General features: G+C 42.7%; 1 protein-coding gene across 1 annotated transcript in view; it reads left to right on the top strand.

Annotated features, from left to right (window-relative positions):
* Positions 1–7,885: 7,885 nt before the first annotated feature.
* The window catches only part of GRIK3 (glutamate ionotropic receptor kainate type subunit 3), a 320,591-nt gene continuing 300,732 nt past the window's right edge, over positions 7,886–27,744 (top strand). Inside the window, exon 1 of the mRNA XM_033956508.1 lies at positions 7,886–8,000. Coding sequence (XP_033812399.1) covers positions 7,886–8,000 — 115 coding nt within the window. The remainder of the gene's footprint in view (positions 8,001–27,744) is intronic.

The raw sequence follows: 27,744 nt of genomic DNA, 5'->3' as shown, positions 1-27,744 counted from the left end.
TTTCTCTTTCTTTGTCTCTCTCTTTCTCTCTCCCTCTCTTTGTCTCTCTCTCCCCCTCTTTCTTTCTCTCTCCCGCTCTCTCTTTTTCCCTCTCTCTCTCCCTTTCTTTCTCTCTCCCTCTTTCTCTCCCTCTCTCTCTCTTTTTCCCTCTCTCTGTCTTTTTTTCTTAGATGTCCTGATTTCCAGTGCTGGCTGCATGCATGCTTCTCTAATATGTCTGTTAAAAATCTGTACCACTAAACATTGCTAGTCTATGGCTCGAAAATGCCTGGCACACCAGAAAAGAACACTAGCAATTAAATTTGTCCTTGGGAGAGAGGATACTCAAAATTCTTTTTCCAGGTTAAAAATTAAAAAATAAGTTGGAACTTGTCAATCAAAATGCTGACACCCAAACAAAGATGATAGGTAGGAATATTTCAGTAGAGGGCACTCATGAACTAACAATCTCAGCTTGCCAAGTACCAAATATATATTTACTATTTTGGGGAGATACAAGAGCATGAATCTCTGGCACAGGTATTCTGGGTCCCAGTGAGTCACAGAGGCTGTGGCTACGGTTTGTCGGGTACAACCGTAAATATTGTAGACCCAATATCAGTTCTTTAATTATGTTGAAGAGGTTTCTGTCTGGCTATTCATTTTGGATATCCTGAAAACCTGATTGGCTCAGGAGCCTCCAAGACAGGTTTGGGAACCACTGGACTAATGTGATATATTTACTCAGCAGTTTTAAGGAGCACAGAACTTTCATATCCTCCCAAGGCTTCCAGTATCACCTCTAAAGGGATGGATAACAAGACTAAGAATGTTATAAGGCCCCTGTATCACTCCATGGTGTGAACTCATCTGGAGTATTATGTTCAATTCTGGTCTCCTTATCTCAAAAAAGAGCAACCAAGATGGTAAAGGGGATGGAACTCCTCTCGTATGAGGAAAGACTAAAACGGTTAGGGCTCTTCGGCTTGGAAAAGAGACGGCTGAGGGGAGATAGGATTGAAGTCTACAAAATCCTAAATGGAGTAGAACGGGTGCAAGTGGATCGATTTTTCACTCCGTCAAAAATTACAAAGACTAGGGGACACTCGATGAAGTTACAGGGAAATACTTTTAAAACCAATAAGAGGAAATATTTTTTCACTCCGAGAATAGTTAAGCTCTGGAACGCATTGCCAGAGGTTGTGGTAAGAGCAGATAGCATAGCTGGTTTTAAGAAAGGTTTGGACAAGTTCCTGGAGGAAAAGTCCATAGCCTGTTATTGAGAAAGACATGGGGGAAGCCACGGCTTGACCTGGATCAGTAGCATGGAATGTTGCTACTCCTTGGGTTTTGGCCAGGTGCTAGTGACCTGGATTGGCCACCATGAGAATGGGCTACTGGGCTTGATGGACCACTGGTCTGACCCAGTAAGGTTATTCTTATGTTCTTATGCTGACGACTCCCAGATCTACTTCTTTGCGCCAAATATCTCTACTGAAACCCAGACCAGAATCTCAGCTTCCTGTCCGACATTGCTGTCTGGATGTCTCGCCGCCATCTAAAATTGAATATGGCTAAAACAGAGCAGATCATCTTCCCACTTAAACCCACCTATCCGCTTCCCTCGTTCTCCATCTCTGTAGACAACATTCTCATCCTTCTTGTTTTGTCTGCTCGTAATCTTGGAGTCGTCTTTGACTCTTTACTCTCCGCCCAGATACAACATATCACAAAACCTGCCACATCTTCCTCTATAATATCTCCAAAATCCAACCCTTCTTCTCTGAGCACACTACCAAAATCCTTGTCCTTACCCTCATCACCTCATGCTTAGACTACTGCAACTCGCTACTCTCAGGCCTTCCGCTTAGTCATCTCTCTCCCCTCCAATCTGTCCAGAATTCGGCTGAACGACTCATATTCCGGGAGAGCTGCTAAACTCTCTCCTAAAGTCACTTCATTGGCTTCCCATCCATTTCAGACTACAATTCAAACCCATATGCACAAACCATCACACATAAGCACATTATTAGAAATGAGTACAGTACACCCCTGAAATTTGTGGGGATTCCATTCCAGGAACACCCGTGAATTTCAAAAAAAGGCGAATGCGGTTTAGGAGCAGTTCGATGGCAGGAGAAGACAGCTGGGGCGCCAGCAGGTGCTGAAAATCGGGGGCGGGTTCATTCTCAGTATTTTCCAACCGCCTCTTCCTGGTACTCAAGTCAGGCTACACCAGGGGTAGGCAATTCCGGGCCTCGAGAGCCAGAGTCAGGTCAGGTTTTCAGGATATCCACAATGAATATGTAAGAGATGGATTTGCATGCATTGCCTCCTTGAGATGCAAATCTATCTCAAAGCAGCTCCTGACTGATGTAGCCTGACTTTAGTAACAAAAAGAAGCGGTCGGAAAATACCGTGAAAGACTGAGTCCGCAACTTGCAAACTCGTGGGGGTTTACTGTATACCCTGAATTGAACAGTACATACCTGTCTCTAGAACAGTAGCTCTATGACCATCAGAGATTTACCACTGCAGCCAGCGATAAAAAAGCCTAATATGACTTTTGTAAGGGGGGAGGGGGGAGGGAAGGTAAGTATATAACTCTCGATAGAGACTCCCCCAATTTTGTTGGTTGGGCTGAGAACTTTTCAGCGGCCCATTGTAACATCTGTTTATTTAATTTGCCTTTTTTTAAATCTGTGTCCCAAAATAAATGTGCATCTTTTAAAACTATTGTTTGTTTTTACAGATGATAATAAAGTCCAGAGGTGATATGGCTCAGTCTCACTTCTTGGAGAAAGATTTCACATCGGTCCTGGCTTTTTGGCATTCTTTTATTTAGGTCCATCTTGTCCTTGCTACTGATTTGCAAACAGAAGGAACCGCAGTGCATCCCTTCAAACACTGGGTCACAGAACCTCACTTGAAGGAAACTTCTTGAGAGATGGTCAGCTCTGCTGCTGGGGGGTGGGGGGGGGAGGGGAGGGGCTGCATACTGTCCCCAGAAACACTAATAAATGCAAATGTTCATGAATATTAGTGAAATATCTAGAAAAAAATAATCAAAATTCTGCAACTCTTAAAGACCCAAAACAGCCAGCCTGACACACTATGAGACGATCATTATGTTAATGCTCCTATTTCGTGATTAAATGCAATGTTTATATTGAGAACGTAGAATTGGGTCTCTTTATTTTTCTGTACACAGATGGGCTGTCTTTTGCCAGCATTAACATTATAGACTGCATAATATAGCAATTGTAAGCCTTTTCCCCCTTTACTTTATGATGATAAAAATCTTTTATTTCTTTGTTAAGGTTTTGAACTATAAATTCGGGTTAATGGAACCCGTTCTATATTAATAGGAGAGAGATAGTGCAAAGATTAACAACTCCTTCAGTACCAGTGGCTTGGGTTTCTGTGCCTGATAGGCAGGAAATAAAAAAAGACAGAGAAATTAAAAGGATAACAGGAAATAGACTAATAGGGGCGTTTGTAAGAAAATTAAAGACTTGTTCCTCAGATGTTCAAGGCAATGCATTTACAAGACAGCAGGCGAATGGAAAGCTATTGAGAAATGATGGAAGAGACCCAAATTATTTAAATGAGAAAAATAAATTCACACCAGCCTGGTCTCAGCAAGTTGACAAAGCAGTCTAGTTATCTGCTATATTTCCAGTGCTCTGTCTTTGTCAGGGAGGCCATTAAAGTTCCAGAAAGTCATGGTCGCGGCTCGTCTTCCCTCACGCAGCTGCACAGCGTTATAACCCTAATCCATGGTCTACTTGAAATGTAGTTTTTATTTATTTATAAATAAAAACTCTGCTTTAAAAATCCTCCCTTTTTTTTTTTATATTCTGATAAAATTAGGGTGACCGGACATTCCCTCCTTTTCAGGACACGTCCGGACGGCTTTTCAAAACCCGGAACTTTGTGTGGCTTTTGAAAAACTTCCAACAAATCGCTGTCGGGCAGGAAGGCACGCGATAACATCACATCGTCACAGATGTCCCCCTGCCCGATGAAAGCAGACAGCCGGGGGGGAGGGGGGGCGGGATCTGAGCATAACAGGGCTCCGCCCCCCCTTCTAAACAACCGCCTAAACAGATCCTCACCTCAAGACAAAGAAGAACTCCGAACCCTTTTGCCTTCCCTCCACTCAAGGGCACTTAGCGCAAAAAGATGTTTGATAACCTTCTGGCGACGCAAGCAGCAAAACTTAACCACTCCATTACCAAGCTGTTGACGGCAACGGGCGACTTCAAAACTTTTCGAAAAGAAATCAAAACCCTACTTTTCAAAAAATTTATCCACATATCTTAACCCAACCTTTTCCTCTCCTCCTAGAAAAATTCTCCCCCAAAGCCTCCACTTAAATAATCTCTTCCTCCCCAAAACACCAACCAAGCATTCAGATCCCTGAAATGTAACGTAATCTTATTTGTACTCTAACTGTAATCTATTTATTATATCACACAGTAATGTACAGTCAATTTATTATCCAATTTGCAAGTTCTTCCGGAATTAATCCAGCTACCTCTCCTCCCTTGTAACGGAAAAAAAAAAACCCTCCAAAAAACCCAAACTGTTGTAACTTCACTGGAAATGTCCAGTTAGCTCTTTTGTAATCCGCCTTGAACTGCAAGGTATAGGCGGAATAGAAGTCTCTAATGTAATGTAATGTAATGTAATGTGCCTGGGGGCAGATCTAGGAGTCTGAATTTTCCATTTGGAAAATCTGGGTAATCCTAGATAAAATTATCCTGTTATAGTTAGTTGTTATCTTTCTTCCTTTTCTTTCTGGCACTGGCTATGTTTTATTGAGGGAAAGATGTCATTTTAATGCATCGTTGTTTACTGTGGGCATCCATAGTCTGGGTGTTAGCGACTCCCACTGTAAGAGCCTGATTCTCTAAAGCAGGAGTAGGCAATTCCGATCCTCGAGAGCCACAACCCAGTCGGGGTTTTCAAGATTTCCACAATGAATAGGCATGAGATTGCTTTGCATACAATGGAAGCACTCCATGCAAATTAATCTCGTGCGTATTCATTGTGGAAATCTTGAAAATCCAACTGGGTTGTGGCTCTCGAAGACCGGATCTGCCTACCCCTGCTCTAAAGGAGGCCAATCTCAGTGGCCACCTAAGAAGCAGCCGCTGATTGTGTGTCAATCCCACATCGGCGTCCTTTAGGGAATCGTGTCATTTTTTTCTAATAGATGTCGTAAATATAGACCAGAATTTTACAGGCCTGCATTTAAGGCGTCTGTCTGACGCCTACGGAGACGCATATGGGATGCTTATGGATGCCCAAGGCCACTTCCGGTGGAAGCCACACCCGTACTGGCCTTGGGTATTGGTAGGCATGCCTAGATGTCTCACTAGGCGCATGGATTTTTTAAAAAAAATGTGCATCCTGATTGGCTGGTGAGATGACAATAGGGATGTCTACCGCTGCCTACAATCGGGATACCATTTGTAGAATCGGCCCCGGCCTAAATGAATAGCACAACTGGCAATCAAGCATGCTAGTTGTATTATTCAGCTCCCAGGAAAACCTTTTAAAGGGGCTGGACCTTTCCAAAGCTTGTATGCTTCCCCTTCCTCTTTCACCAAAGAGCCTCCTCCCCCCCAGTCCTCTTTATAGAGATACCCCCCTCCACAAAAAAACAAACACTTTAGACCAGTGGTTCCCAACTCTGTCCTCGAGGACCCCCAGGCCAGTCGGGTTTTCAGGATAGCCCTAATGAATATGCATGGAGCGGATTTGCATGCCTGGCACCTCCAGTATATGCAGATCTCTCTCATGCATATTCTTTAGGGCTATCCTGAAAACCCGACTGGCCTGGGGATCCTCCAGGACAGGGTTGGGAACCACTGCTTTAGATAACCTTGCAGAGACCCCCTTGTAGGCCTTCTGTAGGCATCTTTCTATCCTCAGTGGTCTAGCAATGTTTCTCAACTCGGTCCTGGAGTACCCCCTTACCAGCCAGGTTTTCAGGATATCCACAGTGAATATGCATACACTGCTTCCATTATATGCAAATTTATTTCATGCATATTCATTGTGGATATCCTTGAAACCTGGTTGCTCCAGGACTGAGTTGATAAACACTGGGCTAGAGGTTCCAGGAAAGGAGCAATCCACAATTGTTCCTCTACATTTTGATGCTGGGTTCAAAACGGTGCCCTAGTGGTAGTCTTGCAGAACTACTACTAAGGGTGAAGCCACCACATAAGGGTCTCTAGGAGGAAGAGAAGCTCCTGCCCCTTTAAAACAGTACCTGGGGGTATCGGCACAATGGCACATGTGTCAGCTTCGAGTTGACATTATGTTTACACAAATAATGCAGCTTGTGGAATCCAACACAAGTTGCCTTATTCAGTTGGCGTGCTTTGTATTTCTTTGTTATGCCACCTGCAACATTCAGTGTGCATTAAGAGTCAAAAATCATGTATTATTCTCTTGACAGAAGTTAGTATGTACCTCCTAAATGTTGTGCTTGGATCTTTGCAGGTTACTTCTGGGCAAATACCATCCTTTGCTGTAACAGGGCTCTAGTTAACCCCCGCTCGCCCTGCTCACGGTCTGACATGTGAGGCACTCAGTTCCAGTTGGACACAGGTTAGCTCTAGCCTGGATCTGATTTCTCAGCTGCTAAGGGGCGCATAGAGAGATAATTTGTAGCCATTCGGAAGCCGTGAGAATGTTAATTGAAACAGTGAACTGAACTAGGCAAGCACTATGTCCTAGATTTGTGTGGCGTGTAGTGCTACTTTAAATATATATTTTAAAAAATTTATCATCTGCCTCTGCCATTTCTTACCACCAAAGACTCGCTGCCATGCCCAGAGATTTTGGACATTGGACATTTCCCAGATGCACTCTGCTCTCCCTGGCAATGTTCAGTTAACAAAAAAAAAACAACAACAACAAAAAAAAAACACGGGTTCTCTGGTCCAGCCAGAATGGGAGAAAAATGCTCCCCTTTCCATTCTAGCTCCAGTGAGGAATGGAATTTCTAAAATGTTCCTGGACAACTGGAAATCTGCATAAGCGTGCTCTTGACCTTGCACTTTTTATTTTCAGGAATATAAAGTAACCCTGCACTTGCAGGGAAAAATGGGTTAATCTTCCAGTGACCCAGCCAAGATGCTCTAGTGAAGTAGGGTGGGGGAATAGAATATGTGTCTGTGTGTATTGGGGGGGGGGATCAATTTCTTTTTGATACATCTGGATCCAATAGAACAAAATAGTGATACTAATGTACCTGAGCAGGACAATATTTTTTTTAAAATTTTTTCCAGCTTCAGGCAAGGAACAGCCTGCAGCCTTCTCTGTGCCCTTAGTACTTTTCATTGCCATGCATTCACTTACGCCTCTGAGCTCGAGAGAAATGCTTCCTTGCGATTCTTATGCCTTTCCTCAAATTCCAGACATCTCCTGATCTCTCGTGAGCAGAATCCACGCCTGGGCTTTGGGGGAGCCAGACCACAGCATCAGTAAGGAGGAGGGAGGAACAGACGCCAGCAGCCTGGCTTGCCGGTACCAGCCTCTGCAGGTGAAGGACCGATTTGGACAAGAGGAAACAAGGGACTGACCTAGGGAAGGGGAAGAGAGAAAACCCTTTTAAAAAAATTATTATTGTTATTTATTTATTCTTTAAAAAAAAAAAAATACTTCTTTGACTTAACAGCTGAAGACGGCACACGTTAAGATGCACCATGTGAAACTGACTCTGCTGGGCTTCCTTTCCTATTTAAAACTGGGGTGCAAGCAAGAGAATTCCTTCCTTTGGTTGCCCTTGGGCTCTTAAACGCCCCCCCTTACCCCATCCCCTCCCCGCCCCCCCCCTTCAGAGGGATCCTGCTTTAGCTTCCTTGAAGGCTTTTTTTTCCTAACAATGACCAATTTCTGGCTGCCTTTTCGGAGTATGGTTTTGGAATACTTGGCAGGACTTCTGATTTGCGTCTTTTGGCTCCAGAACTCCCATGGGATGCCACATGTCATCCGGATAGGTAACGTCTTGTTTTCATTTTCCTTCCTTGCCTCTGTTGCTGGCTTTAGTCGGGGAGAGAAGGTTATACGGGTAGGGTGATCCGGCTGTGAATAGCTTGGGGTGTTGTTTTTTTTTTTTTGTTTCCCGCATATCTTGAAGCAGTTTTCAGGGCTGGGACCTTGGCAACTTTCACTCCTGCCTTTTGGGTTTTTCCTAGAAATCATGGTGGAGGAGTTGGAGCAGATTTGAATTGTCTATTTTTGAGGCTCCTTGCCGGGTTTGGGATTTGTGAATGCATCCTTGTAAACCTAGAGAAAAGCCATCAAATGTCAATGAAGGAGGATCGATTGAACGTAGTGGAGACAGAATGGACAGCCAAGAGAAAGCAGATGAGAGTGTCATTCAGGGAACTAGTGAAGAGATGCCAATTGTACCAGGGCAGCACAAGCATGCAATGGTCCCCGTCCCCCCCCCCTAAATGCATGGCTTTAGTCATAAGAGAAAAAGAGCAAGCAGCTGCTTGGTCTACCTGTAGTATTAGGAAATACCAGGGGGCTTTTTTTTTTTTTGCTTGTGATGTGAGTTTCAGAGACCCCCCCCCCCCAGCTCTGTTACCAATAAGATCGACATTCTGGCAGCGACTTGGTTGTTGAAACAGCTTCTCCCTCCCTCCTTGAAAGCCAAAGGTCATCCAGTCATTCTGGTTGAATCCTTTCCTGTTGCGCTGAGGGCGGCTGATTTCATTTATTTGTGAAGTGTGTTTCAGCTCAGCTGCTTCTGCAGAAATTGAACCGAGAGGGGGGGGGGGGGAGAGAAAAAAAGTTTGCGAGAAATACGGCGCGCTCGCTTCCCTCTCGTGTATCCGCACGCATGCGATAACCCCGCAACATTCCATCTGCACAATAATTCAGTTCTAACTTAGATGTGGGCTTATGAGTTTACAAGTTTATTTACTCTGCTTTTCAAGGGGTTAGGGACAGAGAAGGAGGACATTTTCCATGTGTTTGCGTGCTTTGACTGCTGGAAAAAGAGGTCACTCATTAGCATCTGAATGATTTTCTGTACCTATATAGCTATATAGCATACAGACAGTTAGAATCCTTCCCCCACCCCCCATGGTAGTTTATGTTTAAACACCCCCTCCTCCACCAGTAATTGCTCGGATAAATTACAAATCCAGGAAATTGTATCCTGAAAGCGGTGAAAATCGGGTGCACTTTCTAATGTGAACGATCTATTTAGCAGTTTTCCAAAAAAAACAAAAAACTATTGCCTGTTTGTGAGTCATCTTTTCCGACGATAGTGCTGTTTATCATGAGTAGAGACCAGCATATTTCTTTAGCTGATGACTGATTTTCTGCTAAAGAAAATGGCATATTCTTGTAGCTGGTCCATTTTGTTATTATATTATATCTGTTATTTGTTATTATATTATGTCTGTTATTAGTTATTATATTATGTCTTCTGAAAAGAGAGATACAGTACCGTATTTGTAAAAAGAATAAACAGAAGCCATAATTATGATATATTTTTTTTTTAAAAAACCAAAACACCCCAACAAACAAACCCGAGACTAAAGTCAACGACCTTGCCTGACCTTTAATAAGTCAGAAAAACCGGGCCTCCCTCCCCCCCATCAAAATCTTTCCATCCAGTGTGATTTAGAGAGGAAGTAATCAAGGTACGCTACTGTTAAGGTGTATTATTTTATCGCAGATCTCCCTTTATGCAATAAGACCAAAGTTACTAATAAGGAGCAAACAGTAAAATAGCCATGTTGATAGCTTCCCTCCTTAGAGAGTTGGGGTGTCCTCTAGTTCTTGTCCAACTCTGGGCAATGTTATTTGCCTGTTCTCCTACGTGGAAAACCTGGAGGTTAGCTGGATTTGGCTTTTAGTTCTAAACTATTGGCCTGAGATGAGGCCAGGGGTGGACAACTCCAGTCCTCGAGGGCCGGAATCTAGTCGGGTTTTCAGGATTTCCCCAATGAATATGCATTGAAAGCAGTGCATGCAAATAGATCTCATGTATATTCATTGGAGAAATCCTGGAAACCCGACTGGATTCCGGCCCTCGAGGACTGGATTAGGCTCACGGTGTGTAGCAGTACTCAAGGGAAGTGATACTCAAGTAGAGTAGGTGTTTTTCTGTTGCCAAGAAGGTTTATAATTTAATTTATACTTGAGAGTGGAGAGTTAAGTGGCTTGCTCAGGATCACAAAGAACGGGGCCAGATTTGAACCTGTTCTACCTGGGTTTTTAGTTTCTTTGGCTCTCTTTTACTGAGCCACGGTACAGCTTTCTCCTGCGGCCTCTGTGGCATCATAAGGGTGAGCGGAACCCAGGGCGGTGGTGCCCTTCCCCCACATTCTTCACTGCCCTCTGTTGCGTGCGTGCCCCCTTCCCCGTTCCTTTTTTTTTTAACTTCTCCGGCGTGAGCAGCATGCCCACATGGGTGTCGACTCGCTCTTTGACGTCACTTCATAGGTGCGGGTCCCGAGGTGATATCAGAGAGAGCGCAGACGCCGACGCGGGCAGCAACCTCACGCCGGGGAAGAAAAAAGGTACAGGGAAGGCAAGGAGCACACATGCTAGGCAAGGAGAGGAGCAGGGGGTGGCGAGGAGAAGGGGTACCGCGCCCTAAGGAAGACAGCGCCTGCGGTGGACAGCCCACCCCCACCCCCACCGGAGCGTTAAATGCTCCAGTGCAAATATAATTCCTATGTGCATCAGAGTAATTTCAGAGCATTTAGTGCTCTGGGCCGCAGTAAAAAGCTCCACCATGGGGCGGGAGGGGGGAGGGTAGTTTGCTACTTCTTCACTCCAAGTACAAGATGGGTTGATCCAGATACATGATTATTTCCTGGTCCCACAACTGCCCCCACTTTTCATTTTTATAAAGACTGTAGTAAGTCTTCATTCTCTGGAGTTTTGGGAGAAAAAAAAATATTTTGGGTTGACTCATTTCCAGTGATTTTGCTAATTATTTTAATCTCCTGCTTGTTGATCCACCAAGTATGTTTTTACATTGACGTAAAATGGGAAATGTTCTTTAATAGGTCTGACCCATATGTCAGCAAAGATAGTGGATAATGTGGTGTGCGGGGGGGGGGGGGGGGGGAGGGGGGGTGCTGAAAAGTTCTCAGCCCTTCCAATCGACTTCCTAAATCCTGAGCGTTATTTTGCCACTGAAGCTGAAAAGAATGTTTCATCTTATTTTGTTAAGTGCCAGTTTGCAGAAAGAAAAGTCTATGTTTTTGACATTGTTTCAGAGAACTTTTCACCACCCCCTCGTACTAGTGAAAGTAGCTGGTTCAGATGTGTTGTATTGAATGCAAAATTGTTGTGTTTTTTTTTTAAATAAGGAAATAATGCATGAGGCAGGCACTGTGAATTTGACCGAAATGTCCCTTTCAAAAAGGCATCTCCTGTACGTAGAGTCTAGGTATGGACCATTGTTCCATTTTATTTTTCAGTCAGAAGGGGTTGGGGTTTTTTCCCCCTTTTTCAGAAGATTATGTTGGCAAGATACAACCTACTCATGTTTTCTCCACCCTTCCTGCGCAAAAATAGCATCAATACAGGCAAATGATCAATGTTATCCTGAATTTGACTTTCATATCCAGGCTCCAATATGTATAACACTGGCTTATTCACATCCCTAAAACACATGCTCAAAGTGACATTATGCCCACAACATTTTGACAAGGTTTGGCACACATTTAAATACAGCGACAGTATGATAGGGGCGATGTAAAAATGCATTTAGACAATATGAAGAAATAGATTTGTGGGCAAGGGCTTTCAACCTAGCCCTTGGGACACACCGAAGCAGTCAGGTTTTCAAGGTGCCCACAACAAATATGCATGAGATAAATTTGCATGCACCACCTCCATTCTAAGCAAATCTATCTCATGCACATTCGTTGTGGGCATCTTGAAAACCTGACTGCTTCGGTGTATGCTGAGGACCCTTGCTCTAGGGAAACCCTCACACATTATGTAGGCAATATCTCCAGGATGTATGGTGTTAGGATTGTTCACTAGAGAATAGAAACATAGAACATGACGGCAGAAAAGGGCCTCGGCCCATCTAGTCTGCCCACACTAATGGCCCACCCCCTAACTACCTCCATGAAGAGATCCCACATGCCGATCCCATCTTTTCTTAAAATCTGGCACGCTGCTGGCCTCAATTACCTGTTGTGGAAGATTATTCCAGCGATCAACCACCCTTTCAGTGAAGAAATATTTTCTGGTGTTGCCATGAAATTTCCCACCCCTGATTTTCAACGGATGCAACATTCCACAGGGCAAGACCTATAATTCAGAGTTTCTTAATTGCTATTCTGAGCCAGTGATTTTAGCTATGCACTCTAATTTTCTTATCTTCTTGAGTTCTTATCCTTTGACACCTTGGAGGATGAGATGCACTGGGCATGACCTGCCCTGTACTTGGTGCATGGGGGGGGGGGCAACTTTGTCCATTGTTTCTGAAGCCTTAGGGCAGCGGTAGGCAATTCCGATCCTCAAGAGCCACAGGTTTTCAGGATATCCACAATGAATATGTATGAAATGGATCTGCATGCACTGCCTCCCTGAGATGCAAATCTATCTCATGCATATTTATTGGGATATCCTGAAAACCTGACCTGCCTGTGGCTCTCGAGGACCGGAATTGCCTACCCCTGCCTTAGGGTGTGCAAACATTTTGACAATACAAATCAAGGCCTCAGGTACTCTGTGAATCCTAAAACTCCCAGGGTGATTTACAAGAGTGGGAGGATTCATCCGAATGTCCTGCCTTGATTCCCAGCAGGCATTGTTTAGTTCCAGGGGTAGGCAATTCCAGTCCTCGAGAGCTGAAAGTGTAGTTTCATTATGTGCCATGTATAATAAGGGCAGGACCATAGAAGAGATGCCAAGAACTGACCATCTGAACAGGAGGAAGTTAACGAGCATGGTAGATTTGGGGGACAGAAGAGAGAAAGTGGTATATTTGGGTGAAGAGAGGGGTGTGTGCTGCAATTTACCCACAGACATGGACCATTTCTCCGTGTGCACTGACCACTTCAGACAATGAGAAATTTCTCTGACCATCCAAGGGTTAGGGCCAGATAAAAGCTGAGTGAAAATCAATCTACGCCCCTTTTCTCCCTCTTCTGGAAGTGAATTGCTTTAGACATCTGGGACCAGAGCTCAGCCTCGGCTAAGATCGTTCTAAAGCAGGGGTGTCCAACCTTTTGGCTTCCTTGGGCCGCACTGGCCGAAAAAAATGTTTCTGGGCCGCACAAATGTGCAAACGCTGCAGCAAGACAGAGGAGGGAGCTGGCAAGATGATAAACACCAGGGGGCAGCAGAGGAAAACACTGCATCACCCTTGACCAGGACCACACAAAATACTTCACGGGGCTGCATTTGGCCCTCGGGCCGCAGGTTGGACACCCCTGTTCTAAAGGAACAAGGTTTCTGTGAGTCTACACCTTGTTCCTGATGTCCTCTTCCATGTTGTAACAGAGTAAATGGAGCAAAGATCTGCAGGGTCCAGGATGTTGGAGTTTCCTGCTTAGCATCTGGCTACAGATGTGCCCATAAGCATCTGCTCCTTGCAGGGGCTGGGTTTTTTTTTTAACTACCGTGAGTTGCACTTGCTTCCTATGCTCTCCCACTGACTCCAGGCCTCTCCGACCAATGCTCTTCATAAAGAGGGGTTTGATGGCACATATCAAGCCACTCAGCATCTAACGATTGCCCAGCAAGTACATAAACCCTCGCCAAAACATTTGGACAAGAAAGTCGCTGGCACTGAGTTCCCCTCCTCTATCCCCACCCTCCCTAGCATGCCACCTTTAGTTGCTTAAAAGATGGGCTCCCGTTATTTTCTGCCCTAAAGTAATACAGTGTATATCTTTTTTTTTCTCCTGTAGTGCTATCAATATGGTGCGATGCCCAGTTTCCGGTGCATTTTGAAAACCTTGCATTTCTGAACATTTGAATCGTAAAAAAAAAGATGCATCTGCCATTGTCCAATTCCTAGTTTTTATGTTTATTCCCTGGGACCACAAATTTGGACCTGCAAACTTCTTTTACTGTGAGGAACTAAAATCAGAATAGGATGCAGTTTCAAGGTTGCCCTTCTTCATATCAGGTGCTCAGCTTGCACGGTTTTCCTACATTTGATGGGCTTAGCATTTTATATTCCCTCTCTTTGGGCATTCTCTTTTTCTAAGCCCTCCAGTTAACCAGTAGAAGTTCAACACGCCAGGGTTAGTAACAGAGAACGTTCTCTAAAAGTCCAAATCCCCTAGTGCACTCTCTAGTGTGCAATATTTGCCAGTACATTGGAGGAGGGGGGAAGGTGTTGTTACTTGCAATCTCCCCAGTGTTAATGTAAATTCACCTCAGAGTTGGGCAGAGCAGTCCTGAAAACAAATAGACTGGATGACGGACGAGTCAATGGACAGAATTGCTCCGTTTAATTCGGCGTGTTTGCTGTACGGGGACAGGGCAGGGTTTCCTTTAGAGCTTGCCTTCGTTACGCTTTTCTGCCAAAAATATTTTTTCCCCTTCCATCTGCCCATCACTGAGCTGCAGCTCTTTGCCTTCCTCCAAGCAATGCTTAGTGGAGGTTGGAGGCTTTTCAAAAAAAAGGTCAGAGATGGAGAGCTATCGGGTGTCTGAAGACTCACTGCCCAAGGTTCACTTGGGGAGTTTTTATTCTTATGGTTGTGGGGTGTTTCTTAAAAATTTTATCCCCACATAAACTTCCAACTCCCAGAGCAAGGAGATGAAATCCTGCTTTTTGTACTAAAACCCTACGAATTTCAATGTTTCTTATGATTCGTTTATATTTGTTGGGTAATGCTTTCTTTTGCTCATCCCATTCTGGCCCGAGGAAAGGGATTTCACTCCCAAAGGTTAGTCCAATACAAACAAATCTATCACATTTTTTTTCTTTTCCCTGATTGGTTAACCATTTGTGAAATTGCAGTCATAGAGAATCAACTTCCAATTAGAAACAATTTAAAGTTCCAAATTCCTTCCCCCCCCCAAAAAAAAAAAAAAAAAAAAAGCAAATATATTCAAATTCTAAATGTGTAACTTGATGTAAATTCCTGGAAAAAATACTGAGGATTTTGAGCAATAAATCAACCCTCTTGAGATGTTCCTACCTAGCTACTGGGTTTATAGCACACCTTTTTCATAGGCTTGTAGGCGATTATTATTACACTGCACATGAGAAAATTACATATATTAGACTAGCATTGTATGCAAATCTATCATTGTGGTAATCCTGAAAGCCCCAATAGCCAGCTGTGCCTCCAGGAGAGATTTGAAAAACAAGGGATCGTGATACTTCAAAAAGATGCCAAGAATAAAAGTTGCTGGAGTCTGTGAGCTTTTCAGGTCAACCCTCAGCTGCTTTTCTTTGAATGACAGGCGTGAAAGACTTCTGAGGTTGGGAGAGCTCAAGGACAAAAAACAAGTTGTTTTTCTTAGGTTTTGGGTTTTTTTTTCCCAGTTACTAAAGGTTTTGTACTTGCAGTGTGGTTCTTTATTGCAGAGGTGTTCTCCTATCTTCCACTGCTTTTCCTCAGATATACTCGTGTTGAAGATGTCATGCAGCAGTTAAAGAGATACAAAAGCTTGTTTTGAACGGCCCAGATAATCATGGGCTGGACCCTTACCCAGGACAGGAGGAGGAGGGGTAGCAGTTGGGGAAAATTCCAGAAAGGGGATGGGGTTGCAAGGTGGATGGGGAAGGGTGCTTTGGGACTGACTGGATATTTCAACTAAGGCACCCTTTCCCACTAACCCCTAAAATGTTTTTAGCGCATTGTGTATGTTATTTTGTCACTCACCTAGATTTATGGATAGGCGGGTTATAAATAATTTTAAATAAATAAATAAACCCTATCTTTTAGCTCATTGGCTATTACATGCAGCCAGGTGGTCTTGAAGGGGGGGGTATATTTAAAGTAGCCCTCCCCCAAGGATATCGGCTTTTTCCTGCTCCTCGGAGGAAGGGGGGATTGAAGATTGTTGGAGATGGAGTTGGTGGACCGCTACTTGGCTGACAAGGCAAGTAACTAATGGGGGAGGAGCCATTTTTTGTCATATTCTTAAGCGTAACTTGGTGTGTTATTGTTCATAATTCCTTGTTATACATTTAAAATGCAGTAAAGAGGCTGTGGCTTACTGTTTTATTTTCAATTGGTGTGTTGGCCAATTATTGACTATAAAGTATGTTATAGTATGATGTGTTGGGAAGAATGGAAAAGGGTGGGGAAGGGATGATGACTTTTGGTGAGGTGTCGCATCTCTATTGGTTAATACTGACTTGCATGAGTGTTAAACTTGTGTTTTCATTTAACTGTTATATTACATTTAAGAGATGGGATGTGATAAACTTGGGACTCGATATCATGAAATTCATGTTCTCAGAAGTTAAGGTTTAGTTGGGGTTGAAGCTCCTCTAGAATTACGAGTGTGGTTTAAAAAATTTTGTAAAAAAAAGCAAGTTAAACAACGTAGTCTCCATGAAAGGTGATACACTTAGGGCCAGATTATCAAAACTTACCACGCCTTTAACGATGGTTGCAAAACCAGTTCCAGCCGATTTAGCATGACAGTATTTTACTGCCCGGTTATCAGAACGGCTCACCGCAGTCTTTTCTGAGCTTCCTAGCAGCCTCCAACTCTGCCATGCAAATGTAGTAGAATGAGGTCATTACTATTAAAATGGTAGTAAAATGGGCTAATTAATATTTAAATGAGCACTCCAGGTCATTTAAATATTAATTAATATTAATTAGTATTAATTAGTATTAATTAGATATTAATTAATATTAATTAGATCACTCTGTATCATTGCCGGATGATTCTCCAAGCAAAGTGCTGGATTTTAATGACCAAAAATTACCGGCTGGTCTAGGGGTGCCAGAAGTATGAAAAGTGTGTTTCTCTGCACATCTCAGACAAATGTTTCTGGTTGTAGCTCATGATTTAAAAAAAAAAAATTTTAAACACACTATTCACATAAATTATAGCAATATAGTGATGGGAAAAAATCTCACAAGCACGCATTTTGAGTGCATGTATTATAGGTGTGTATTAAAGGCATGTCTTATATTTGCTGATTGAAAGCCGACAATTGCACCTTCCCTTCCTTCCCCTCCATCCAATAACGCTTGGCGCACCAATGATTGACACAATGACATAGCATTTGCTGATAGTTTTCCACCCCCTCCTATCCACCCATGCCTCTTTCCTTGGACTATTTGCGAATGTGCCGATTGCTATCACCAGAGATGGATCTCATGTAAGAACATAAGAATTGCCGCTGCTGGGTCAGACCAGTGGTCCATCGTGCTCAGCAGTCCACTCCTGCGGCGGCCCATAGGTCAAGGACCTGAGCCCTGAATCTAGCCTTACCTGCATACGTTCTGATCTAGCAGGAACTTGTCTAACTTTATCTTGAATCCCTGGAGGGTGTTTTCCCCTATAACAGACTCCGGAACAGCGTTCCAGTTTTTCACCACTCTCTGGGTGAAGAAGAACTTCCTTACGTTCGTACGGAATCTATCCCCTTTCAATTTTAGAGGGTGCCCTCTCGTTCTCTCTACCTTAGAGAGGGTGAACAATGTGTCTTTATCTACTAAGTCTATTCCCTTCATTATCTTGAATGTTTCGATCATGTCCCCTCCATGAACCTCATTTGCATGCATGGTTCTTTGAGAATGACTCGTCTTTTTTGAATCATTAAATTTACAGCCGCTACAGTGACCCGTCAGATTTTACCAGTGATAATAGAAAATCTGGCCCTTAGTCCAGCAAGTTTATGAATTGGGACTTGTATACCACTTTTTTTTTTGTAGTTTCACAGCTACACTTAAAGCGGTTTACACATAGGTACTTCAAGCATTTTCCCTATCTGTTCTGGTGGGATCACAGTCTGTCTAATGTACCTGGGGCAGTGGAGGATTAAGTGACACAGGGTCACAGGGAGCATGGAGTTTCCAATTTTTCATAAGCTATTTGTCCTATGATAGGAAAAAAACTGGAAACTCACTGGATTGGTGTATAGCCCTCAATGGAGACTGTCTTGTTTAACTTGTTTTTCTAGCAGAATTTTCAAAACACCCTTGTATTAGGAAGCCATACCGATTGTGTCCAGTCTCCAGACAGCTTAAAGTTTAAATGCACAGGCAATGGGAGTTAAAAGCAAAGGGGTCCCTTGATATATCGCCTTTCGAGATGAACTAACTTGCCCAAGATCACAGCACGTATCAGTGGCTAGAGCAGGTGTTGAACCTAGTGGCTTTGTTTCTTGCCTATTATTCTAAGCATTCGGCTAACTGGCGTCTCCCTAATATTCCAAAATACGGCATCCATTGCTGCTGTATTTCACGCATCTCTGTTGGGCTCCCCCATCCCTTCATGCCCTGAGATACGGCACCCCCCTAGCTTCCCATACAGCATCAGTTGCTGTAGTTTGCTTCTGTATTCAGATCTGCACGGCACTCTGGGAGCTTCTAGGGGGGGGGGGTGCAAACTGGGAGACAGAAAAAAAATACAAATGAATTGAGCCAATTCCATCTGACGCATCCTCGTATGATGCTACTTGGTGCACCCGTCTTGCACTGAACGTGTCACATCCATCAGGATTAGAAAATACCGTCTCCACACTAGTTTAGAGGTGAGAGAAGCGAAATGATTTCCACTTTCAAATGTCTGTTCTAGTCTTATCCCTTTCTTAGGGGGTGTCTAGGCTTCTCACCTACCTTGGCTTTTTTTTTTTTGTTTGTTTTATTTCTCTTTAAATTGCCTGGGTTTTACCGAACTGTAATTGGGGAAATCATAGCTGTACTGTATCTTATGTCTTGTTCCTGTCAGGAGCTGTGTCATTAAAATAAGGGATTTTCCAGCTTGAATGCGTTGTCTATTCCAAGTCTTAGTTATCTTAACCAAAATGTGCCTTGTCTTGTCTGTCTGCGTAAGCTTTGTGGAGTAGATTCTCTTCTGTTGATCTGCACAGCGCGTACAGACTGACTTTCCGAGCCCTTTGAGGAGGGTGAAATATCTTCTGTGCCTGAGTGTAACTTACCCTGAGTTACTAATAAAAGATGCATGAGAGAAATCCAAAATTCTCTCATGTAAAAATGATTATTAGTAGAACAATGATAAGCATCTGAAGCAACATATATTCTGAGCTCCTGTTGGCATGAGGTTGTAGGCATGGCCAAGCCACTCACTAAAAGTAAAGCTAACCAGAGATACCCTGCTTTGTGGTCCTGGGAGGCTGCCTTGTGACCCATATGAGTGTAGGATGCCTTATCTCATTGGGTCAGGGCTAAAACATACTCCAACATTCATATCAAGTGGTTTTATAGTATAATAACTTGTTAGCGTCTTCAAATGAGGTGTTTATATTATGTTTTTGGACATCCTAGGGGCTTTTTGGCCTGGATTCTGTACGAGGCACCTTAATCGGCCAGCACCTAGAAAAACAGCACTGGCCACGTGTAAATCATACTTAGCCACTGTCATGAAGGATACCAGTGCCTAAGAAAAAAACTTAAGTACGGGCCAGGGATTTAAAGGCCTACATTACTGGCACCTAAGTTTTTGGGAGAACCGTGCTTAGTGGCGCCTACTTTTATAAACACACTTTTAATTGGTTGTAAAAGACACAATTACCACAGCAATTAACCCCCCCCCCTTTTGCAAAACCATAGCGTGGTTTTAGCTCCGCCCACGACGGTTAACAGCTCCGACGTTCATAGAATTCCTATGAGCGTCAAAGCTGTTACCGCCATGACCGGCGCTAAAAACTGTGCTATGTTTTGTAAAAAGGGACGGGGGGTTAAGATAGGTGCTAGTAGGCGTGATCAAGGCACTATTTACAGAATATGGTTCTTTGTGTTGTTTTCATTTAAGTATTTATTGTTTTCTTTGTTTTGCTTTGTTGTTGCTTGGTTTTTTTTTTGTTTTTTTAAGTAGTTTATGCCAAAGGTGATTTTAAAAACATAACATAAATAACATAACACCAGATTTCTATACCGCATAACCGTAAGTTCGATGCAGTTTACAAAAGTTTATACAAATATTAACAATGAGAACGATTAGTTCAAAAATTTTGAAAAGAGGAAAGTTTTCAGTAGTGTTCTAAATTGTACATAAGAACCGGATGTAAGCAATAGATGTCGAAAATCTTTCTCATAGTGGGCTGCTTGATATGATAAGGTGTTTTCAAGATAGTTCTTACTTTTACTCCCTTAACTGATGGAAAAACAAAACAAGGATGTGACTTTCTGCTAATCTTTCAGCTAAGTATGATGGAGCTAAGCTAAGTTCAGTTTTGGAGACCGTATCTGGCAAAGGCCGAAAGAACACTTGAAGTGGTCCAGAGGAGGGCGACAAAAATGATAGGAGGTTTGTGCCAGAAGACGTATGAGGAGAGACTGGAAGCCCTGAATATGTATACCCTAGAGGAAAGGAGGGACAGAGGAGATATGATTCAGACGTTCAAATACTTGAAGGGTATTAACGTAGAACATAATTTTTTCCAGAGAAAGGAAAATAGTAAAACCAGAGGACATAATTTTAGGTTGAGGGGTGGTAGATTCAAGAGCAATGTTAGGAAATTCTACTTTACGGAGAGGGTAGTGGATGCCTGGAATGCGCTCCCGAGAGAGGTGATGGAGAGTAAAACTGTGACTGAGTTCAAAGAAGCGTGGGATGATCACAGAGGATTTAGAATCAGAAAATAATATTAAATATTGAACTAAGGCCAGTAATGGGCAGACTTGCACGGTCTGTGTCTGTATATGGCTATTTGGTGGAGGATAGGCTGGGGAGGGCTTCAATGGCTGGGAGGGTGTAGATGGGCTGGAGTGAGATTTGACGGAGACTTCAGCAGTTGGAACCCAAGCACAGTACCAGGTAGAGCTTTGGATTCTTGCCTAGAAATAGCTAAGAAGAAAAAATTAAAAAAAATTTAATTGAATCAGGTTGGGCAGACTGGATGGACCGTCATCTACTATGTTACTATGTAAGCTGAAGGCAACTTTATAACATAAACATCCTAGTTTAAATGTGACACGGGCTTCCATCAGGGCCAATGCAACTCACGATAAAAAGGCGTCACGTCATCATATTTCTTCAGGCCATAAATCAATCTAACTGTGGTATTCTGAATCAATTTCAGTCTAGTCATATTTTTCTTAGTACTTGACAAATAAATGATATTACAATAGTCGAGAAGACTCAGCAATAGTGATTGAACCAGAATTTAAAAGATAGAAGTTTCAAAGTAGGATCTGATGGTACGTAATTTCCACAAAGTATAGTATCCCTTTCGAATCACAGCATCGATCTGGTTCTTCGTGGTCAGATGCCAATAAAAACTACGCCCAATATTTTAATAGTTGAACATATCATGTAAGGTGATGAATTTACCTTAATTGATGGTTTGATAGTGGTCTTTTGTGAATAAGCAAAAAAAAATTGATCTTTTCTTGATTTAATTTCAGTTTAAAATGGGATAAAACTGAAGCGTAACAACAACTCAAGTGACATCAAAAGCAGAAATGGTAATTTCAATATTAGCAGCTCGATTCTATATAGCCTGTCTAAAACATCATCACCAACTAGTTTGGAACTATGCACGATTCTGTAAAAGTTAGGTGCCCTATATAGGTGCACTGCCAGTCATCCAAACTTTAGGCCTAGTGGTTAGAGCTACAGCCTCAGCACCCTGAGGTTGTGGGTTCAATTCCCATGCTGCTCCTTGTGACCTTGGGCTGTCAATCCTCCATTGCTCCAGGTACGTTAGATAGATTGGGAGCCCACCAGGACAGACAGGGTAAATGCTTGAGTACCTGATTGTAAACCACTTTGCTAGGCAGTATATAAATACCTAAAATAAATGGTAAATGAATAAATTCCTGCACTTATGTTAAGTGCCTAATAGCACCTAATTCATAAAGAGATCCTAACTTGAAAATTTGCTCATGACCCACCCTTAACCATGCCCACTCTGGACTAGGCTCTTACTTTTTATAGAATCGTGTTTTTCAAGTTATTTTATCTATTTTTATTTATTTAAAAAAACTTCTAGCTCGCATAAATCCTAAGCAGGTTACAAAATCACATACAGAAAATACAGATAACATAAAAAAATACATCATAAACATCATAAAACAATAAAACAGAAATATATTAGTCATACATTTTCCTCCAAATTTTAAACAAAATATGAACATACTTCACCCCCCACCCTAAAAAAAAAACCCCCACACAACTTCATTAATCGCATCCACAAATGCTTCACTATTTGCATTTTGTAATTCGCTGATTGCCCGGCTCTCTTCAGTGTGAACCACCTAGAAGTCATCCGACTATGGCGGTATAGTAGAATAAAGTTATTATTATTATTATTATTATTAAATACATTAAATCAACCTCTATTCAGGAAAAAGTTTCAACAAATAACAAGGTTTTCAGAAACTGTTTAAATTGCTATAAGTTAGTTGTCGTCCTTAACTGTCCAACTATGGGCTCCTTTTACGAAGCCGCGTTCGCGGTTCTAGCGCACGCAGTTTTTTAGCACACGCTAAACCCGCGCTATGCAGCTAGAACTAATGACAGCTCAATGCTGGCGTTAGCATCTAGTGTGGCCGGCAGTTTAGTGCGCAGCTTCGTAAAAGGAGCCCTAAGTTATTCCATAATTTCACTCTGGCCACAGAGACAATTTTCGCTCCTCTGTCAGCATATTTCACTTTCTGTAAACTATCTAATGAAAGAGACATTGTTACCTCAGATACCTAACTTTCAATTAAGTCCAATTAAAGCCAATTATGAAGTTAAGTGCCAATTATCAGTGCTGATTAAGTCTATTAATCAATTAAGTTAGGCACTTACATTGGCTAGGCTTGCCTATGTAGGCGCCTAACTTAAAGTTGATGAACTTAAAGGGCTGGATCCTATATGGAATCGCGTCTATCCTCATGGACAGACACCTAAGCGTACCTAACCACCATGATTCATCTGTGTTAGGAGGGTTTGCCATTGCGGTGAGGAATTGGGCCCTCCTCCTGCCACGGCCATTCGGAGGGGTAGGGGCTTCGGGGGTTCCAGCAGGAGGGAGTGGGCATCCCTCCTGCCGGCCAACTTCGCGGGATGAATGGGTTCCCTGCTATGGCCACTAAACTGATCACAGCAAGGAGATTCCTTTGCTGTGATCAGCTTAGCGGCCATGTCTATTTGAAATGTAGACCAGCATTTTGCTGGCCTACATTTCAGGTGCCTATCGCGGCCCTAGGAAGATGCCTATTGCAGCCCTAGGGAGATGCCTAGGGCAATCTAAGCTCACCCAAGGCCATTTCTGGGTGAAACCATGCCCATTCCCAACCTTGGGTGAACTTAGGCGACCCTACGCATCCTCCCTAGGCTCGTGAAAATGCCTACAATATAGGTTGCCTGCCTCGGAGTGTTTTTTTTTTTTTAACATGCATCCCAATTGGCTGGTTAGACAGCGGTAGGATGCCTACCATCATCTACAATTGGGATGCCATTTATAGAATTTGCCCCAAAGAGTTTAGTTGGTAGAAGGTTCCACTTTACAGTTACGATCATTTATAGCAGGGATCTCAAAGTCCCTTCTTGAGGGCCGCAATCCAGTCAGGTTGACAGGATTTCAACAATGAATATGCATTGAAAGCAGTGCATGCACATAGATCTCATGCATATTCATTGGGGAAATCCTGAAAACCTGACTGGATTGCGGCCTTCAAGGAGGGACTTTGAGACCACTGCTTTAGGGCCTGCTATTGCCAATAATTAGTTCATAGCAAGTAACAGCAAAAAGGCTAGATCAATAAATTAGGACTTACATATTATAAAGCACACATTATCCATCTATCATCTACATAGAACATAACTTTCAAAACATAATTGTCTTAAGTGCCTTTTTAAATATGCTGAAATTTGGTATAGATTTTAAGTAATTAGAAAGAAGCGACCAGGTAGAAGCAGCTTGGTAGGAAAATAAACTTTTAAACAACTTTCTTGAAGTAATTCCTTTGGGGCTTGGGAATTGTAAAGATTTAGGGGCTCATTTTCAAAGACCTCGTAGACCACACATAGTATGACAAAAATGAATAATTACCAGTTTGTTGCTTCAACATTCCCTTGAGAATGAATGTGGCTATTGGGCAGACTGGATGGATCTGCCGTTATTCACTATGTTACTATATGTTACTCACCTCTGTCTTGGTGTTCCTTCTCAACTGGCATGTAAATAATGTGTGTACATATATATTCCTGAACACCAACACATTCTGCGGGATATATAGCAGTCGATTACATGCAAATTTAAATCTAAGAGGACAGAGAGGCAGAATTCTGGTTGAAGAAGGGACAATACGCTAGAACATGTTCAGTAAGGCAAGCAGTTCATTGAAGATTGATTATTTTAAGAATGAAACTAAATTGTGTCAGGGACTGACTGAGCAGAGTGGTACCGAGCAGTCTTGGCAGTTTGTTTTCTAGGAAAATGTATGCTAAATTTAAGAAATATGCAGCAGAGCGGAAACGTGTTCTTCTCTCTCCTTTCCTTTCTTTCCCTTCCCTCCCCCAATCCTATTCCCAGATCTGCAGTGAGCAACGGTTTCAGAACAGCTGGAAGCCAGCTGTTTCGTAGGCATTGGAACCTCTTCTAATTTGTAGTCAGAAGCCTTGTATTTATTTCAGCACCAGGGACAGCGAGGAGTTGTAAAACAATTAGATATTTTGCAGGCAGCCCTACCTTATGTCACTTGCGTTTTGCTGCCCACTCAGCCTAGATTTAGAGATGGGCAGCCAGATAATTTTTGCGTCATTTTCATTTTTTTTTTTTTTCTGGAATGAATGTTGTTACGAGTTTGCAGTCTTCTTAAAAAGCGCACACTAGAGGCAAAAAAAGGTGCACTCATTAAAAAGTGTGTCCTAAGTGGAAAGAGCCTGCTCTATTTTTCCCCAAAAGTGCATGTCTGAACCATCACATATCCACAAATTATCACACATGAGCACATTATCAGAAATGAGTATACCCTTTTTGCATATAATGCACACTTTTTAATGAGTGCACTCTCTTTCCTGATTCTATAATGGAATATTTATTTATATTTTTATCCCGTCCTCCCAGTAGCTCAGAACGGTTTACAAGTAAACATTCACAATGGAGTGAATTGGACATACAAGATTATACAGTAGATTTAAATACTTGGACATACGAGACTGTGCAGCAGTTTAGATATAGGGACTATACAGCAAATTAAGAACAGTAGTTTAGTTTAGATACAAGTTATCTGAGTAAAGGCTGAGAGTGGACTATACAGAAATTTAGGCAGAAGATTAGAATGGAGAAAGAAGGGTAGAGGTGGGGTTTAAGGGGGTTGGGTGTAGACTGAGGGTGACCTTTAGTTGAAGAGGAGGGTCTTTACCATTTTCTGGAATGTCATTAGTGAGTTCTGTAGTCTGAGTTGAGGGGGGAGTTGGTTCCAGAGTTGGGGAATGAAGTGGCTGTAGGAGCATTTGCGGGTGGTTTCTGAGATGGAGGGACCTTCTGGGGGCAATGCATAGGCGTATCTCCGTTTCCGAGCGGAGGGTGCGGGTGAGGATGTAGATGGGTAGCTTGGATTTTATGTAGGAAGGGGTGGTGGCATAAATTCTTTTGTGTGCTATTGCCAGGGCCTTGAATGCACAGCGTTGGCTAATTGGGAGCCAGTGTTCAGCGCGGAGTGCTGGGGAGATGGGATCGTGGTAGTTGAGGCTATGTAGGAGGCGGATAGCTGCATTTTGGACCTGTTGGAGGCGCTTGAGATCTTTTTTGGTTATTCCATTAAATAGGGAGTTGCAGTAATCCATTCTGGAGAGGACAAATGCGTAGAGGAGTTGGGCTAGGTCAGGTGTGGAGATGTAGGGTTTGATCCTTCTCAGTTGACGGAGGTAGAGACTACTTGGGATATGTGGGTGGATAGGGATAGGTGTCCGTCTAAGGTTACTCCTAGTTGAAATGGCCAGTCCCCTTTTGATACGTGCTATAGGAGTTAGACACTCCCTTATAGTATTGGGTGCAGCCAAATCTGCATGCAAATATTAACAAGTGCTAATTAGCATCAATAATTGTGTTTTAGCACCTAATTATTGTCATTGAGCTCATTAAGCAATTAATTTGCATATGCATCTTGGGCACACACACAAAAATAGGCACATAAATATGGATGCACTTATAGAATCTGACCCAGTGTACACTCTTTAAGAAGAGTGTGCACTAAAATTGGTGAATGACTTTCATTGAAAATGACAGCCCATCCCTACACACATGTTGTTATGTCCCCTAAGCGACCCCTCCAAAAGGAAAACCCTAAGCTTTTCTGGAACATGAACCTCTACCACATTCACTGCTGTCTTTGTTGACAACTTGGCATTGTAAGGAAAGTTCACAGAAGGCTCCTTATTAACAGCCAAGAGTCACTTAAATATCCCGGGAGAAAAGGTAGGAGAGGGGATGTTTAAATATATATGTGGCATAAGAATGCATGAGGCAAGCCTCTTTCAGTTGAAAGAAAGCTCCAAAGTGAGATGACATGCAATGAAGTTAGGAGGTGATAGGCTCAGGAGTAATCTAAGGAAATACTTTTTTACAGAAGGGTAGTAGATGTGTGGAATAGTCTCTCGGTAGAGGTGGTTAAGACAAAGACTGTGTCTGAATCCATAAAAGCATGGGACAGGCACTTGGGATCTCCTAGGGAGAGGAAGTGATAGTGGATGCTGTGGATTGGGCAGACTTGATGGGCCATTTGACCTTTATCTGTCATTCTGTTTCTATAACCACAAAGCTCTATGACATCACAATGAAGGTTTAAAGAGCCTTAGCCTATAGGAAGAGGAGATGCAAATGTTAAGAGCCTTAGCCAATAGGGAGAGGAGGAGATAGTGGATGCTGCGGATGGGCCATTTGGCCTTTATCTGCCATCATGTTTCTATAACCATAAAGCTCTATGACCTCACAATGCAGGTGTAAAGAGTCTTAGCCTATAGGAAGAGGAGATGCAAATGTTAAGAGCCTTAGCCAATAGGGAGAGGAGGAGATAGTGGATGCTGCGGATGGGCAGACTTGATGGGTCATTTGACCTTTTTTCTGCCATCGTAGAGACATGACAGCAGATAAAGGCCAAATGGCCCATTCACAGCATCCACTATCTCCTCCTCACCCTAAGAGATCCCACATGCCTATCCCACACTTTCTTGGAGTCAGACACAGTCTTTGTCTTCGCCACCTCTACCAGGTGACTATTCCATGCCTTACAGTAAAAAACACATTTTTTTAGATTACTCCTGAGTCTGGCAGACTGGTTTGGCTGTCTTTGAGACTAAGGGGGTCCTTTCACTAAGGCATGCTAGCCGATTTAGTGCATGCTAAATGCCAACGCGTCCACAGGATATAATGGATTTAGCGTGCGCTAAATCGGCTAGTGTGTCTTTGTAAAAGGACGTCTAAATGCATAGGTTTGAATATTTGGCCTTGTAATGAAAGATTTCTTTCTCTTTCCTATTAATATTTGGCATTCCTTATTTAATTAATTTTAGTATATTATATTTTATTTTAACTTTTTTGTAAAGGAAAGATATCAAATATTTTAAAAAACAAAAACACCCAAGTCCCATTCCTCTTTCATGCACAAAAGTTCTTCACCCCCTGTACCGTTCCCTCTGGTT

This window comes from Geotrypetes seraphini, chromosome 8 (genome assembly GCF_902459505.1).
Source record: "Geotrypetes seraphini chromosome 8, aGeoSer1.1, whole genome shotgun sequence".
Lineage (NCBI taxonomy): Eukaryota > Metazoa > Chordata > Amphibia > Gymnophiona > Dermophiidae > Geotrypetes > Geotrypetes seraphini.
The sequence above is the reverse complement of the archived record's forward strand: the minus strand, read 5'-3'. Positions and strand labels throughout refer to the sequence as shown.